Source organism: Dermochelys coriacea, chromosome 14 (assembly GCF_009764565.3).
Source record: "Dermochelys coriacea isolate rDerCor1 chromosome 14, rDerCor1.pri.v4, whole genome shotgun sequence".
Lineage (NCBI taxonomy): Eukaryota > Metazoa > Chordata > Testudines > Dermochelyidae > Dermochelys > Dermochelys coriacea.
Window position 1 is genome coordinate 15,728,113 of NC_050081.1, and position 17,872 is coordinate 15,745,984.

Genomic DNA, 17,872 nt, shown 5'->3' on the forward strand with positions numbered 1-17,872 from the left:
AACATTTCCATCAGGAGCAACATATATGAAGGACTACAGAGAACACGAGAGACCCTATATGCAGCTCCAATCGCCTGTTCCAGGAAGGATGATGCCAAAATTATAAAGGTGTGGGAAAGGCAGCAAAAAGGACAGAAGAGACTACGAAGCAGGTAAGGGTTGCAATGCAAAGACCAGAGGGGCTGATTGAGGCGAGTCAAATATTAGATACGTTAAAGCAGACAGGATCCCCTTGACTAGAGTTGGGCAGGGGCCAGCTCGTAAATAACATCAAGGAGATTTTCTTCACATAAATGGGAAAAGGGAAGGGGGATCAAACCCATGTATTACAGGCAGCAATTGGAATTTATAGAATTTATAGAAACCAGATCAAGCAGCAGCAGGGAGCAAGGGTGGATGCAGCAACAGCTACTATTAAGGAGCTGAGGACAATACGGGCACAGTCCTGCAACAGTGATGCTAGTAGGAAATGCAGTTTAATGGTCAGAGCAGAAGACTACATGGGGCGTCTACATGAACAATTTGTTTGCAGCAAGCTGGGATGTGCATCTACTCCGCACTAGCCTGCCGCAGACAAAAATGTTCCCAGGGATCCTGCTGAAATGCATTAGCAGTTCATTATTGTGCTCTGAGCTCATCCCATTTCAAAGAGGGCTAGATCAAAGTGCATCAATAAACTATTAATGCATGTTAGCAGGGTCCACACAGTTAGTTAGTCCATGGCAGGCTAGTGAGGGACAGATTCACACCACAGCTTGTTGGGAACTAACTGTTTGCGTAGACAAGCCCTATTAGATAGGACTGCTAGATTCTATTTCCAGCATTGGCACTGCTCATTGAGAGACTCTGGGCTAGTCACTTAACCTCTCTGTGCCTTATTATACCATGCTGCAGATGGGCCAGAGTAATGCTTACCTGTCCACACAGTTGTGGGGTGAGGCTATATTTGTTCGTGTTAAAGCATTAAGATCTGGGGCTGAAAAGCTCCATAGGAGGATGACATATTATCATTATGATGCTAGAGGCTCAGAGGGTTAAATATAGGTTAGTCTACTGGTGAGTTTCTGAGTTCATCCCCCTGCTCCAGTAACAATCATTAAATCCCCTGTGGGGAGATGGGTGGGGGCAGGACATGGAGCACAGGAGTTGCGGCAGGGAAGGGGGAAGAATGAGGGACAGATGGTGCCATTTCTCTGCACTGTTGGTTTTTATCTTGGCAGCCTTTCTTTATCTGTCTGTGCTGGGGTTTATCCTGCAGGGCACAGACACAGGCTGCTGTACTTTCCACTTCTTCCTGGAGCAGAAATGCAGGCTTCAAGTTTATCAGACACTTACCACCTAGCTGGATGCAAAGCTACTATTCACTCAATATCTGAACCCTGAGGACTGATCAGAGACCCTGAGCTTTTGGGGTTTTAAAATTGTAGGCCTTGAGAGAAGTTTGAAGAGGGCCCAGCACAATTATTTTCCAAAAATGGTTAGATCTATGAAATGTAACAAGCTAGTTCCCTTTATGCCAGTCTCCATTTACAAGAATCCCATCACTCCCCAAGATCCTTCACCTTTTTCCATGCAATAAGTTGTAGAGGGACGGGAGCCATCAACAATCTTCATAGCACATCCTCCCTCTACTCTGCCCCTTACCAATGGAGAGATCTCCATCTGCAGATCGGTCAGAGGGCCAGCTGGAGATGCATCCATCATCCAGCTCTCTGCACCCCCAGCCTCAGGAGGAATCCTTAGAGGACTCAGATTGCGCTAAGTTTTCTGCAGAGGTCGCTTTGCACTGTGGAATGTTAATGGAAACATATTTCCAGGAAGCAGGAGGAATAGTCAGGTGGCTCCTGAATCTGAGCAGATGGCTCTGACTTTTGGTGCAGCTCCAAGGAAGATCAGAGGGACTGAGGTGGAAAACACCCCCACAGGCAGAATGGTTTCAGGACAAATTAGTTCAGGAAACTGTGGAGAGTCTTCCTCCTCTGAGCACCCCATTCCACAGAAAAACTGGCATGAGAGGATCTGGTCCAGAGTCTGGAGACAAGGCCTGTATATCTGAATTTAGTAAAACTAGAGAGGCCTATGCTAGCTCTCAGATTTACAGACTTCTGGTTCTTCATTTGCCAACATGTCCATTCGATAAAGCCTTTCTGGGTGATCGTTACACCATTGATCGTCCTGCTGCTAGTCACAGGAAGCTGCTACGTCTGCAGTAGAGGCAGGTACACTGCACAGAGGCCAGAAGCCCTCGGATCTCTTAGAGAAGGGATGTCAACTCACTTTACGCAGATTCATCTGCTTTTTGTAGAAGTTGTACCATTCCCGTTTCCGATTTTCCTCACTGGCTTCATCCCCACTCCCACGGTTTTCTTCGTCATACCTGGACGAGAAGGCAGGAGAGTTAGGAGAGGGATATAAATTCTTGCAGAGGGAGCAGTAGTTGGTCTAAAGGCCTTAGAAAACGTGAATCATATCAGGAAGGTGTTTTCTAATTGACTTTTATGAACACACCTGAGAGCTCAGTTCTGCCACCCTTAATCAAGTTGAGCAGTACTTCCTCAACTAAGAGTCCACTAAAATCAACAACAGCGAGTAAGGTTGGCACAGCTGGGTCCTCAGTGACCACTACAGCTTTGAACAGAAGGTACAGCCAAGCAGCACAAAATTAATCAAGTAGGTAGCAAGCAGTACCCTGTGTTAAAGCAGGTTTCAGAGTAGCAGCCGTGTTAGTCTGTATTCACAAAAAGAAAACGAGGACTTGTGGCACCTTAGAGACTAGCAAATTTAGTTGTTGAAGTGAGCTGTAGCTCATAAAAGCTTATGCTCAAATAAATTTGTTAGTCTCTAAGGTGCCACAAGTCCGCCTTTTCTTTGTGTTAAAGCAATAGCCTTTGTCTTTGAAGTCCTATGTTCAAATACAGTAACTCCTCACTTAACGTTGTTTCGTTGTTACGTTGCTGATCAATTAGAGAACATGCTCGTTTAAAGTTGCTCCCTTATAATGTTGTTTGGCAGCTGCCTGCTTTGTCCATTGCTTGCAGAAAGAGCAGCCCATTGGAGCCAGCTGGTGGGGGCTTGGAACCAGGGTGGACCGGCAGCCCCCCTACCAGCTCCCTGCTCCCCTACGTTCCCTGTGTGGCAGCCGCCCAGCAGGCTACCATTTGCCGGGTAGTTCAGCTGTCCCTCCCCCACTGCAGTGTGCTGCTCCCGCCCTCTGCCGTGGAGCTGCTCCCGCCCTCTGCCGTGGAGCTGCTCCCAGGAGCCTCCTGCTTGCTCTGTAGGGGGATGGGGGTACAAGGGGGCAGAGGTGTGCTAATGTCAGGGTGTCCCCCTCTCCTCACTCCTGTACCTCATCTCCACAGAGCACAGGGGGACACGACAGGGCTCAGGATGGAGGGAGCTTGCTATCAGCAGCTGCTGTCTCAACTTGCTGATCTACTTGAAAGGCAATGTACTTAGCCCTGAGGTCAGCGTACTTAAAGGGGCAATGCGCATCTCTCTCTCTCACACAGGGTGCGTCTCTGTCTCTCTCTGCCATGCTGTTTCCCCTCCCTCCATTCGTGCTGCCTTGTAGGGTGTGAGGCTACATTAACTGCAATGTGTTAACCGCTTGAAGGCTCAGCCGAGTGCTAGTTCATTATATAGCAGTAAGGCATTCTGTAGGAAATATCCCACCCTGTGACTTCACCACCTCAACCAAGCTTCACAATCATCATTGCTGTGTATTTGTTTAAAACTTATACTGCATGTGTGTGTGTGTGTGTGTGTATAAATAAATAAAAATATAGTCTTTTGTCTGGCAAAAAAATTTCCCTGGAACTTAACACCCTTCCCCCCCAATTTACATTAATTCTTATGGGGAAATTGGATTAGCGTAACATCGTTTTGCTTAAAGTAGCATTTTTCAGGAACTTAACTACAACGTTAAACGAGGAGTTACTGTACAGCTCAGGGTCACTAGTAATTTGGCCTCAGCCTACTGCCAGAGTCATCTAATGAATGAAGCTACTAATCTGTGCCAATTTGTGGAAGCAGAGGGCTAGAACGGCAGTCAGTGCTGCAGATCATGACAGAGCTGCATAGGTAGAAGTGTGCAGAGAAGCTTGCACCGTGTCTGACCACATGATTGCTGTAGCCCAGCAATGCTAACAGCCTTTTGCTTTCAAACACAAAATCCCCTTGCAAAATAGGAGTTACAGATTGGGGAAAAATAAATAAATAAATAAATAAATAATAATAAATAATAATAATAATTTATTATTAATACCACAACCACCACCATCCCACATGTGTATAGCACCATCATCCAAGTGTGCTCAGCACTATATAGATTTAATCACACTTCCCAATACCCATCTCCGTTTTATAGATAAGGGGAAACGGAGATGCAGAGGTTAAGCAACTTGCCCTAGGTTAGCGAGTCAGTGCTAGGACTAGAATCCAGGAGAAGTCTGGAGCTAGCCACTTGATTACAGTCTCTCTAAAGTCTAGTTCCTCTTTCTCCCAGCCCAGATGCAAAATTTAGGTCAGTTCCTTGAACCAGCTATATTCTGTGGGACAATCAGTTGTTCTAGATCAGGCGTCGGCAACCTTTCAGAAGCGGTGTGCCGAGTCTTCATTTATTCACTCTAATTTAAGGTTTGCATGCCAGTAATATATTTTAATGTTTTTAGAAGGTCTCTTTCTATAAGTCTATAATATATAACTAAACTGTTGTATGTAAAGTAAATAAGGCTTTTAAAATGTTTAAGAAGCTTTATTTAAAATTAAATTAAAATGCAGAGCCCCTGGATCAGTGGCCAGGACCCGGGCAGTGAGAGTGCCACTGAAAATCAGCTTGCGTGCTGCCTTTGGCACGTGTGCCATAGGTTGCCTACCCCTGTTCTAGATGATCTGAGGACAGCTTCTGGCTCCCAGGGATATGAATCTGCTTGAGCCAGCCACAGCGTATGGAAAAAAGTTCCTGGCCCTGAGGCCATAAGTGACAGGAAAATACTACACAGAAATATCTGCTGAAATTAGGAGCAGCTGGGCTGGCAGCAGGGCGGTCCAAAGAGGAGGAGCTCCACCCTCCCCAACAGAACACGCCACAGTCTCTGCGAGGCTCAGCAATCAAATCCGAACCTGCTAAAGCCTCCAGAGCCTCTCCTCCCTCCTTCATATAGCTCTGGGTCATAGGTGTCCCGAGAGGAACCTGTGGGTCCAATGCAGGTTCTGCTCCAGCTGTTGCTGCTAAGCTCCAGGGAATCCAGCTGCTTTTTCACTGCTCCTGGGTTCTTGCAGTAATCACAGCACTTGTTACAAGGGGGAGTGACATCTCCAAAGTACTTTGCTATGGCAGCATGGCGACATCTAGGAGATGAGAAAAAGAAGGGAACAATGACATGCTGATGAGAGAACAATTACTGCAAGGGGGAGGTAAAGTATGGGGGGGCACGGAAGGGGTGAAAGCAGTCTGGGAAGATACGTAATACTGCAGATCAAATCTGCAACATGGGGTGGGGAGGGAAGAAGAGAATCACCATAGCAAGGGCAACATGGGGCAGTCCCAAACTCATGTTTTGGACTTTTCAGGAAGGATTTTCAGAAGCTCTCAGCGTTGGCCTAACTCCCCCACTGAAGTCAAGGGGAGTTTTACACTGATCTCCATAAGAGCACAGTCAGGCCAACACCAGGCGCTTTTGAATACTCACTCTTTAAAAGCAGTGCCACTGCGAACAGACAGCCACCCCAAACCCTCAGGTTACACACACTATTACCACACACACCAATATGATGCACAAGCAGAAATTCAGCTCCACTTATACTATGTGTATGGAGCGCTCAGTGGAAGGGGAAAATAGGCCTATTAGTTTATTCATACTCCAAAGACTACTTTGTTCTGAATTTGGATCAGGGAGATCGCAAAGGCTGCTGAAATAATGGAAGAGACAGAGATGCCGTGGCCGTGGATTCGTCAACACCTTACTACCAAGTTTAAGGTAAGTCTGACTGAAAACCCACAAGTTTTACTATGGACTTTTGACGGAGCAGAGCCACAAGATGCAGCCTTGAGTCAGTCTCACAGAGAGGTCCCCTACACTTGTACTAGTTTTGGTCTCTCAGATAAACATGTTCCATTTTAGAGCCATTTGATCAGTTTGGGGTTCTGAGATAAACACGTATTTAGATCAGTTTTGCTGCACAGACCCTCACTGTTTGGGATAGGTCCACAGATCACACATTGGTGAGCTTCTCATTTATTTTACGTTACAGAGATCACAGTGGTAATTCAAAGGATGACAGGCTAGTTCTTTTACCCAGCTGGAGCCTCTCAGCACAGGTAGGCACTTGCATTAGCGGAGCTTGAGCTAGTAGCAGTCTGGATGTTGCAGCTCTGGCAAAGACTAGGGCTAGCCACCTGAGCTCAGACCCTGGGGGGGTCAAGCCTGAGTTGCCACAACGACCACACCACTATTTTGAGCATACTAGCTTGAGCCGAGCAAGCGCAAGTTTGTCTACATGGGCTGGGATGCACAGTCCCAGGTAGAGAGCAGACATACCCCTCCCAGGGGACAAAAGAGATGGCCAAATCTCCATGAGATTCCACAGGCATGTTAGCGAGCAATAAAAACCAGGCCATCTGCTAGGCAATATTGCCCAACCAGTTATACTGAACTAGCAACCAGGCACGTGAGGGTGGCCAGCAATGTTCCCTCTAATTTTTGACAGACCATGTGTGCAAAAAATTGCTTCTGTGCAAATTGTTGTGCTTCTGTGCACGTGGTGTTTCGCCGTGTGCGCGTAGTTTAGGATCACACGCACACAGCTTAGAGGGAACAGAGGTGGCCAGATGTTCCAGGGCAGATAGTTTAGCTCCTCAAGGTGTGTCTATTTTATATATATATTATATATATATACACACACACACACACACACACACACTCCAGGGGCAAGAGAAACCCCCACTTCCAAAAGCACCCCATGTTGAACTGGTGAAAGCATCATCTGATTTGGCTAGAGAGGACAGAACCAGGCAGTCCTCTTTTCAGGTAGATGACGGGGAATGAGGACGTTTTTGAAACCTAGCATTGCAATAACTGAACAAGTGGGCCGGGGCTGATGGGAAAGGTGGGGGACAAGGGGATTATTTAAAGAAAAAATTAACAAGTGAAATAAGATCTATATCCAACATCATCAACTAGTTTCATTTTCCAAGCATATTGTATCCCCTTGTCTTTTAGACTGTAAGCTCTTAGCAAGTGTCTTGTCTTTAACATATCTGTAATGTCTACTACTTGGAGCCCTGAATAAATAGTGATGTAACTCTTACACAGAACAGACTTGATTTAAAAATACCCACTCAAAAAAAAAAAAATCATCTACTACAAAGCAAGCAAGCTCTACACGTGTGTATGAGAATGCAAAGTATGTTCTTAAGGGAAACTCTATATCCCTTGTAAGCCCATGCTTTGGGTTTGCCCTCAAATTGCTCCCAGATAGCACACAGGATCACATTAATATATATCATGATACAGTTTAAAGTAGACAAGCCATAGTAGGAGTGATGAATATACACCCACAGTATTTGAGATTAGGGCTGTAGATTAATCGCAGTTAACTCACGCGATTAACTCAACAAAATGAATCATGATTAAAAAAATGAATCATGATTAATCGCAGTTTGCGATTACAATAACAATTGCATTGTTAAACAATAGAATATCAATTTAAATTATTAAATATTTTTGGATGTTTTTCTACATTTTCAAATATATTGATTTCAATTACAACACAGAATACAAAGTGTACACTGCCCACTTTATGATTATTTTTATTATAAATATTTGTACTGTAAAAATGATAAACAAAAGAAACAGTATTTTTCAATTCACCGCTTACAAGTACTGTAGTGTAATCTCTTTACCGTGAAAGTGAAACTTACAAATGTATATTATTTTTGTTACATATCTGCACTCAAAACCAAAACAATCAAAACTTTAGAGCCTACAAGTTGACTCAGTCCAATCGCTAAGAAACAAGTTTGTTTACATTTACGGGAAATAATGCTGCCCACTTCATATTTACAATGTCACCAGAAAGTGAGAGTAGGGGTTCGCATGAGACTTTTGTAGCTGGCATTGCAAGGTATTTACGTGCCACATATGCTAAACATTCGTAGGCCCCTTCATGCTTCGGCCACCATTCCACAGGACATGCTTCCATGCTGATGACACTCATTAAAAAAAGAATGTGTTAATTAAATATGTGACTGAACTCCTTGGGGGAGAATTGTACATCTCTGGCTCTATTTTACCCGCATTCTGCCATATATTTCATGTTATAGTAGTCTTAGATGATGATTCAGCACATGTTGTTCATATTAAGAACACTTTCGCTGCAGATTTGACAAAACACAAAGAAGGTACCAATGTGAGATTTCTAAAGATAGCTACAGCATTTGACCCAAGGTTTAAGAATCTGAAGTGTCTTCCAAAATCCGAGCAGGAAGGGTGTGGAGCATGTTTTCAGAAGTCTTAAAAGAGCAACACTCTGATGCGGAAACTACAGAATCCGAACCACCAAAAAAGAAAATCAACCTTCTGCTGGTATCATCTGACTCAGATGATGAAAATGAACATGCCTCAGCACTGCTTTGGATTGTTATCAGGCAAACCTGTCATCAGCATGGACGCACGTCCTCTGGAATGGTGGTTGAAGCATGAAGGGACATATGAATCTTTAGTGCCTCTGGCATGTAAATATCTTGTAACACCAGCTACAACAGTGCCATGAGAACGCCTGTTCTCGCTTTCAGGTGACATTGTGAACAAGAAGCAGTCAGCATCATCTCCTGCAAATGTAAACAAACTTGTTTGTCTGAGTGATTGGCTGAACAAGAAATAGGACTGAGTGGACTTGTAGGCTCTAAAGTTTTACATTGTTTTATTTTTGAATGCAGCTTTTTTTGTACATAATTCTACGTTTGTAAGTTCAACTTTCATGATAAAGAGATTGCACTACAGTACTTGTTAATTGAAAAATACTATTTCTTTTGTTTTTACAGTACAAGTATTTGTAATCAAAAATAAATATATAGTGAGCACTGTACACTTTGTATTCTGTGTTATAACTGAAATCAATATTTGAAAATGTTGAAAACATCCAAAATATTTAAATAAATGGTATTCTACTATTGTTTAATAGTGTGATTAATCGCGCAATTTATTTAATCGTTGGACAGCCCTAATTTTAATCACAAAGGAGTAACATATTAAGTTACACATTTTTAATAAGAAAAACAGGAATGGAACATGAGAACATGGGTACAACATAGATGTTGGAACCTTAATTTTTGTGATCCTGCATTTAATTTATTTGTTGGTCAAAGGGGGCTGGAGGAAATCTGACTTCCAGAGCTCTCATGCCCTCCCCCATAAGCTCTTTACTCCAAACCTATTCAAGATCTATTTGCAGGGCTTTCAAGTGTTAACAGCAGGGTTTGAAGTTCCTTAAAAGCAAACAGTGCTTACTTAGGAAACATCTACACTACAGCTGAGAGGCTGCTTCCCAGCCCAAGCATAGACACATGCTAGCTCTGCTTGAGCTAGCATACTAAAATTAGTCGGGTAGCTGGGGGTAGCATGGGCAGTGACTCAGGCTAGACACCCAAGTACAAACCCACCTGGATCCCCTAAAGTATGTACTCAAGTAGCTAGCCTATGTCGCTGCCCATGCTACCCCTGGCTACACGGCTATTTTTAGTGCACTAGTTTGAGAAGAACTAGCGTGTCTGTCTCTTGCACTAGAAAGCTTGCTCCCAGACCTGCCCTTAGCTAGCTGGGCACACACGGGTAGCAGTGAAGTGCAGACCGACATTTTCTCAAGACACAATTTTCAAATAGCCATAATTTTATTAAATCAAGCAGATATGAAGTCCTCACTGAGGACTACATTTTTGCTACTTTTCTCATAGACCTGCTTTTGCCTAGTCTAAAAAGGTGCATTTGGGATATTTTTACTACAGGGAACATTTTCTCAAATGCCTCACTTTCCCATACATCAACAACAGCTGCAGGGATTTTACTCAAAATCCCGCCTATTATTCTTGTGTGTTTTTTTGTATTACCATCCTGCTTATGAGCTTGAGTCACAAACCACAACCCTCCTGTGCTAGGTGCTGTACAAACAGAACAAAAAAGGACTCTCCCTACCCCAGTGAGCATACAATTGAAGTACTTTAGTTCTTTTCTCACTTCTCACACATACACCACTTCTCTCTACTAGAGCTGGACCATGGAAATGGATTAATGGCTAACTGCTTATTATTAATTTGTATATAGCATCTGATTTATTGTGTCTAGCACATTTTGGACACATACGATATAATTATTATGAATGTATTTACACAGCACATATTTCATACATATGCATTTCAGATGCATAGCTTGCTTTTGAATATCTAGCCCTTGATACCAAGTCTCATCTTAAGGTTACAACCCCCTCAAACAGGTGACAACATTGGGCCAAGTTCTTCTGTCAGTTACAAAGATGCAACTCCAGTGAACTTACTTCACAGGGCATCTGTGTTGCACAGCAGACTTGAGCTTGGCCTCTAATAGGCTCTGCAACTAAAATAACACAAATTTAAAAGACAACTATTCTATTATTAGAGGGTTGGGCGGGGCCATTTTGTCTTCTCTACCAAAAGCACTCCAGCTGGCTTGGCAGCTTCAGCAGCAAAATGGTCATAGAGGGAAAAGTAGTATTTCCTTCATTAGAAACTACCTTTTTAAGGCAGGTCTGAATGGTGACATCTACAAACAGGTGCATGGAAATGGGGCGGGCGGCGGGGGTTAAGTCTGGATTCCTGGCCAGAAGATGGCAAGGAATCCAGCAGAGTATCTGTTGGCTCCAGGCATTTCAAACAGACTCTGTTAAGAGTTCATAATGACTGCCTATTCATTAACTCCCTTGCAGCCCAGGGGTTTTGATTTTCCAAGCAAAAAACACAGCCAAGAGCTGATGAAGAAAATAAAGCAGCAGGCTCCAAACAAGCTCAGTGCGAGCGTGCATGCTGAAGTCAGAAGTAACACAGTAATACCCAGGTAAGGGGACTGGGACAGTGAATTAATTGTACTATGAGCCCAGGTCATTGAAAGCTGAATAGGGGCTACTACAAAGATGGCTTTCTATCCCCCTGCAAAGCAGCACTGACTCATTCTGGTCCTGAATTCAGAGAAAGAGTTCTTTCACAAGCAGGGAAAAAAGGGAGACGACACATTTGAGTCTTTCCCCCTACCCTTCCAAAAGGACGGCAGGGTGCTGCGGGTCCTGCCACTGCAGCACCATTACAGAAATGTCAAAGGCCTTCTGTGAGTCAGTTCTTTGTTTCTCAAAGAGAGAAAGAAGTGAAGGCATTATTCTCTTATTAGTCCAACACACACCACTCCTCTTGGTGTTAAGAGTGAAGCATATAATAGTGGCTGGTCATGCCTCCCTCCCTCCCTCCTCTCACAGAGCTTTAGTGACAGGGTTAGGAGGGAGGGGAAGATGTTTGCATGTACATTTAACCCCCTAATACCAACAAACAAGATTTTGCCCTGGAATGCTGTGGCAAAGAACGGAGGAGCTCTGAAGCCATTGGTGTCCTATTAACAGCCAAAACCTTAATGCTTCAGATGAAGGCAAAACAACTGACTCCAAAGAATATTTTTGAACATTTCAATGTCCTGCAAGTCTTACTTGTATGATGTGGGACTGTCACAGGAAACAATGCAACCCTTCCTCTCTATTATTCATCATCCCACTGATCTTTTTGCATTATGGTCTCCACATGACGCTGTGATTGAATCAAACATCTTTTCTTTCCTCCTTTCCATGCCTGCATCTTGCTGCAGCATCCATTCCAGCAAAATCTGTAGTATCTGGCTGGTGAATCTTGCCCATATGCTCAGGGTTTAGCTGATTGCCATATTTGGGGTCGGGAAGGAATTTTCCTCCAGGGCAGATTGGAGAGGCCCTGGAGGTTTTTCGCCTTCCTCTGTAGCATGGGGCATGGTTGACTTGAGGGAGGCTTCTCTGCTCCTTGAAGTCTTTAAACCATGATTTAAAGACTTCAATAGCTCAGACATGGGTGAGGTTTTTCATAGGAGTGGGTGGGTGAGATTCTGTGGCCTGCGCTGTGCAGGAGGTCGGACTAGATGATCAGAATGGTCCCTTCTGACCTTAGTATCTATGAATCTAAATAAAATACAATAACACCCCTACTTTACAAACAAACTGGTAATTGAGTGGTTCACAAAATTGAAGAGTTCATTAGACTAAACATCTCAATTGCAGCAGGTACAGTGCATAAGTTGCAGTATGATGCACTTTCTTCTTCTCCTTCAAGCCACTACAAAAATTTCCAATGCACTGAAGGAATCAGAGTGTGAAGGAATGAGGACTTGTTCCTCAGAGACATCACATCACTTGTGTTATGTGATTTGTTCCCCCAGCTGCGAAGCAGGGTTTGTATAACTAGTGTTCATAAGATTGGTGTTTGTAAAAAAATTGAGGTTCTGCTGTACCTAGCTAGTTGTGCAACGATCTACATGGCGGGATAGCCTTCCTTGGCCCCACAAGAAGTTCATTTTTGCCTTGAAGCAGCAGCCTTGGTTATACCCATTGTCTCAGATTGCATTGTCACAAGTGTTCTGAAATTATCCAGCCCTTTAAAAATCCAGCCACAGTATTTGTCTCTCTCCCTGCAGCAGAGAGTTCCATAGGTTGACTCTATGACCATTTTTTCTAAATGTAGTCACCTTTCATTTCACTGAGAAGCCCCATGATTTGGTGTTAAGGGACAGAAAGAAAAGCTAACACTGAAATTTCAGTAAGATGATGCGAAATGTTAGTGAAACCTGATCACTGCAGACAAGATGATAACGAGGACGTTCATCAGAGTTCAGTGCCTTGCCTCTCTTTTCTTTATGCCACTGCTTTTGTCCAGTGAAGAATGTTTCAGCCCCTTATCTCAAACTAGAGAGGGAAGATAAATGCACCTTTCTCTGGTATTTTATCTTAGCATAGCTACTACCTGTCTTTGAAAAGATAATGCATCTCCAGTAAGATACACTAGGGAGGGATGCCAGGTCTGCTGAACTAGGGATCCCAACCATTTGGGCGGCGAGGTCCCCTTGAATGGAGCAAAGCATCATGACAACTCAGGAATTAATTAATAAAAACCAGTAAGACAAATTGTTCAGCTAGTTGCCAATTGCTGGAAAAAAATGGGGGAGGGGAGAGGATCTTATGGGTACCACACACAAGCAGAGTGAACAATGTACTGGTAGCAAGTAAGCGTCAATACTCTTTTGAGGCCGGTAGGTATTATTGCCCCCAGTATACAGAAGGGTAAATTGAGGCATCAAGAAGTTAAATGACTTAGCCAAGGTCACACAGCAGATACATAGCAGAGCCAAGAAAATAACACAAGGCCTGCCCCCGAGCACCACATCCTAACCACAAGATCATCCTTCTTTCCTAAAGGAAATGGTATTGTCATTTCATCCCCTTTATTCCCGGCTTCTTCAAAGAACATAAGAGAACAGTCCATTCCCCATTGGGAACCAGCAGGAAACTGGACAGCATAAAGAAAGTTAATTGCTTTAACATGCAACCGAACTATTGAAAGGAAATCAATATAACCCCAACCCAGACTACTCCAGCAAAAGCAGTCATTAATCAGAACAAAGAAGAGACCTAGCTGGCAGGAAGATACATAGGAAGTTTCCAACAAGTGTTGGCACCGTGGGCTCCGCTCTAGACAGTTAGTACCAGTTGCCAGGCTCTGCTTGTGCTCACTTCTCGCCTCCCTCCGCAGCACACATGTAATACGAAACCTCACATCTCCAGAACGACCAACAACAAAAAAAGAGCTCAGGCAGAGACAGCAGCTGGCTGTCAGCAGCAGAGTGGAGAGGGGCCAAGCGAGGAAAGAACCCCAAGCCAGAGAGGGGCAGAATGGGGGGAGAGAGACGTGAAGTTTAAGAAGAAAGAAAAATAACAACAGGAGGAGGAGGACAGTCCCGCAGCACTGTTGTGGTAAGGCTGGGTTGTTGCCGGGGTTCATTCCACCATAGCATCTCAATAGCAGGAGGGCTCAGCTAGTCAGCAGTAGCTCAAGCTTTTGTAGCTGTTTGCATGGCAAATTGTGCTCAGCCATTGAACGGGGTTTGCTAGTCTGAATTTGGTTGCAAAGGATACTGGGGGGAGGGTGGTGAGAGCCAAAAGCTTTGAGGAGTCAGGAAAGCTGTGCTACAATAAGAGTTTAACGAAAGCAGCTACTGCTCACTCTTATCACATACATTGTCAATAACAGTTTGAAACAGAAGGGAGTAACTTTTAGCTGATCAGTGAGCATTTAAGGGCTGTATCCTGTGTTCACTTCTTCAGTAGAGTTACAGGGAATGCACGTCAGCGCAGAACTTGGCCCTACCTATGAGCAGGATCTGCCACAGGGCATTCTTCGCACATATGTTTTCATGTGTGAGTACTTAGTTTAGCCAGCAACTTTGGTGACTCCCTGCTCAGTGGGAGCTACCAACTTTGGCAAGTGTACGTCAAACCACAGCAAGCTCCAGCAAGAGAATTTTACCTAGAAGAGCTCTCAGCTGGTGCCGAGTTTTATCCCCTGAACCCTGAAGCAAGCAGAATGCTCAGAAAACAAAACCCATTCAGAGAAACCAGCTTACTGTGCAAATTAATATAAACAAACATCTGTGCCCAGTGGAAATAACGGGGAAGCTTTTACACAGCTTCCAGATGGAGATCAGCAATGGTAGCAGGAGCAGATTCTGGTCTGCTGTCCAAAACAGCACCAGAAACCCACAGCTCTGGCAGAGAACACCAGGTCTCTCAGCCCATGGCTTACTTAACATGAGACCGTAGGGTCTGAGCACATTTTGATCAACAAGGGAGGGAAATGAAACAGAGGAGAAAGTCCCAAACGCACAAGAATAACCTCGAACCAGCTTTGCTTCTAGCTACCAAAGCACCCTCCCACCCCTTTCCTTCACTCACCATTTGTCACTGCCAAAGATGTAACCCCATTAACCCCTTGGATTTCCCCATCTGAAGCCAATTATTTCTCAATGCTGTTTGGAAGATTTTGTAACCCTTTGCATTGAGCTAACAACTGGTGCGTTCTCCAGAGAGAGCTCAAAGTTCAGCTGTTTACAAACAAGCAGCAAGAGAGACAGAAAGCCAGTTCTCCCCACATGTTGCACAGATAGAGGAATGTGAAGGATCAAGTACTTTCAGCCTCTTCTATTTCCCTTTGGATCCTGCTTATTTGGAAAGGGTGGTGCATCTTACCACTCGCCTGTCACGCAAAGAAAACAGCGGAACCACTTGTGTAATAGCACAGTAATTACTGGGCCCTCCTTGTCTCCTAACTAGTCTGAATTCCAGAGACTCATTAGTGGTTCCTTGCAGGGTCTGTGGTTTACATTTGTTTTTAAACGTTACAGTTCAGATGGCTTCCAAACAGAAAGAAGAAAAAAAAAAAAGCAAAAGAAAAACAAGGACAAAAGCGGGGGGGGGGGGGGGGGGAAGAAAGAGAGAAACAGGTCAAATTTTTCTTGCAGTGAAAATCCTAAAGGGTTATGACTGGGGGCTTATCCAGCAGCAGAGAAGGAAAAATAAGCAATATGAAACATGGGTCTGGAAGTAGGAAGGCAGAGGCATGGTTTACGTTACTGCTGTCACGTAGCCCAGAGGCCTCTTAGCCTGTATCAGACATGACAGATCTACAGAAAGGCCTTTGCTGGAGGCCAAGTGTACAGTGGGTTAGTACACTAGCCATTCACCTTAGAAAGCAGAGGCTTAAATCTAAGCAAGTGGGGGGAGGAGGGGAAGTGAGAAAACAATGGATTTTAGTCTGCAACACAGACCCACCACAACTGAGAGTCTGCTCAGGACAGTCCCAGGACTGGAATAGCCAGGGGAGCTGCTAGTCAAAACTGAGGTGTGCCAAGGAAGGGCAGCGCCTGCCCATGCCCTTACTTGACACAAACTAGTGCAATCATTCCTCCATCAATTTCATAAGCTTCACACTTCACCCATCATTTAAATTGCTTCTTTCAAGAGATCAGATGTAGGTGCTTCAACTTCCTGGATTTTCCAGGTCCCTACAGCCAGCGTGGCATCCTGGTTAGGAGTAAATGGCACATTTCAAAACCCAAGTTGGATTCATTCAATTTCCGAGTTCTGGACAGCGCTGTGCAAATAAGGACCCAGATGTAATGGAAAGCAACTAGAGAACGTGTTCCCAATATTGTGATGAGGCATCTGGCACTGAGATTGGCAGAAAACCTGTGTTTCCTGAAGTGGCTATTTACTGGGCTTTCATAGACCTGGACACACACTCAAACATGGTACACCTCATTATGTCAGCTGTCCTTGAAAATAGCTGTTCTAATTACTCCTCAGTCTACTACAGAGCTGAGACCCAAGCAGCAGTAACTACAGAACATCAGAGACCCCACTTGTTATTCGCAGATTTATTTTTAATACAGTTTGTCCTTTCAGTAGGCAAGTCACAATCCCGGTGCCTCAGTTTATCCCATCTGTAAGACAGGAGTAATAATAATGACCTCTCTCAAGGTGCTTCATTCATTTACGATTCTTCAGATGGGATGTGCAAGAGATGGGTAGAGGATTCTTAAGAGCTTTATAGAAGTTCCCGACTCAGTGGTCTCAATATCAATTTCAGACTCTTGATTGATATTTCAGGGAGTTCAATGCCTTCCCATGATCCTGTCTCACATTAGTTAAATATGAGATGGTTTGGAAGGACTGGGGCATCTTTACTGCTGCTGGGAAACCTGGCTTCACTAAGTGGACAAACTAGACTGAAGGCTATCTTGACTGTTTGGGTACCCAATCAATTCTATTTTATAATCTGGAGGAAGGGCTTCAGATTTTTCAACCTTGGCTGACAAGGTGAAAGCTCTTCTCCCATGAAATTGAACCACAATTTACCAGCTTGTGCACATGTGGGCAATGGCTGAATTCTCTAGAGCTGGGAACTATTTTCTCCTACCAGTAAATGAAGTATTGGCCTCTCTGGTTCTGACCTCTCCTGTTATGGACACAAGACTTGCTTGTGGGCTGTTGTGAAGATCATGCGGTTGGTCAACTACATTCATGCCAGCAAAAGCTGCAGTAACAATGTAATATCACTGGTGGATTTCCCCTATTTCTATAATCCCTTTAATCTTAAAGCATGTTGCAGATTTAAACTAATATATAAACCATATTACAGGGATTATTTCATCTACTGCCAAAATGCAGCTACTATTTAACAATGCACAGCAACATGACAATAGGTTTAGGAACAGAAGTGGAGAAGATCTTAACCATTTGAAGCCAGAACAGTAATTCAGTGGAGCACAAAGGAGCTACCACATTTAGAATTAATCCACGACACCACAGCTGAACATCTAGTCTTGAGAAAGCGATGACTAGTCAGAACCTTTGTTTTAAGCCTCACTGGGAGGGCAGCACCTTCAGCAGTATAGCACCTCTTTTCACCATGCAGGGGTGGACGTGGCAGATTCCCTGCCAAGCAACCAACACTACCTTCCTACAGCTCCTACGCATTCCAGGGGTGTTTATCATTTCAGTATTGGACCAAACTCACCCCGCTTATCTTGTGTGACTTGATAGGGACAGATCATAGCACACAACGTTTGTGTTAATGGCTGCAGACAAGAAGTCTGAGAAAATATCTTAAAGAAAACATTAAAATGGAGTCAGAGATAAGTGTGTGACAACAGACAATCTCCTTGCTTGGGAGCATCAGGTAGCCACCGGAGCCTGCCATGCTGCAGGCTGCACCCTGGCCCCT

At 44.1% G+C, this 17,872-nt stretch overlaps 2 protein-coding genes across 12 annotated transcripts in view; one reads left to right on the forward strand and one right to left on the reverse strand.

Moving 5' to 3' along the window:
* SMIM5 (small integral membrane protein 5) overlaps positions 1-17,872 on the forward strand; it is a 27,878-nt gene continuing 10,006 nt past the window's right edge. For 5 of the 7 annotated variants that reach the window (XM_043497535.1, XM_043497537.1, XM_043497536.1 and 2 more), the window contains exon 1: positions 13,574-14,064. The gene's annotated coding sequence lies outside the window, so the exon portion shown is untranslated. Of the gene's footprint in view, positions 153-5,893; positions 5,979-10,956; positions 11,085-13,573; positions 14,065-17,872 lie in introns of those variants that run through there. The other 2 variants (XM_043497542.1, XM_043497540.1) reach the window with 2 other exon arrangements.
* Positions 5,161-17,872, reverse strand: part of LOC119842927 (ATP-dependent DNA helicase Q5-like) — a 47,773-nt gene continuing 35,061 nt past the window's right edge. For 2 of the 5 annotated variants that reach the window (XR_006275755.1, XR_006275754.1), the window contains one exon: positions 5,224-5,349. Coding sequence is in view for 2 of the 5 variants with exons in the window: in XM_043497533.1 (XP_043353468.1) it covers positions 5,296-5,349 (54 nt within the window). In the remaining 3 variants the exon portion in view is untranslated. Of the gene's footprint in view, positions 5,350-17,872 lie in introns of all 5 variants that reach the window. The other 3 variants (XM_043497533.1, XM_043497532.1, XR_006275756.1) reach the window with 3 other exon arrangements.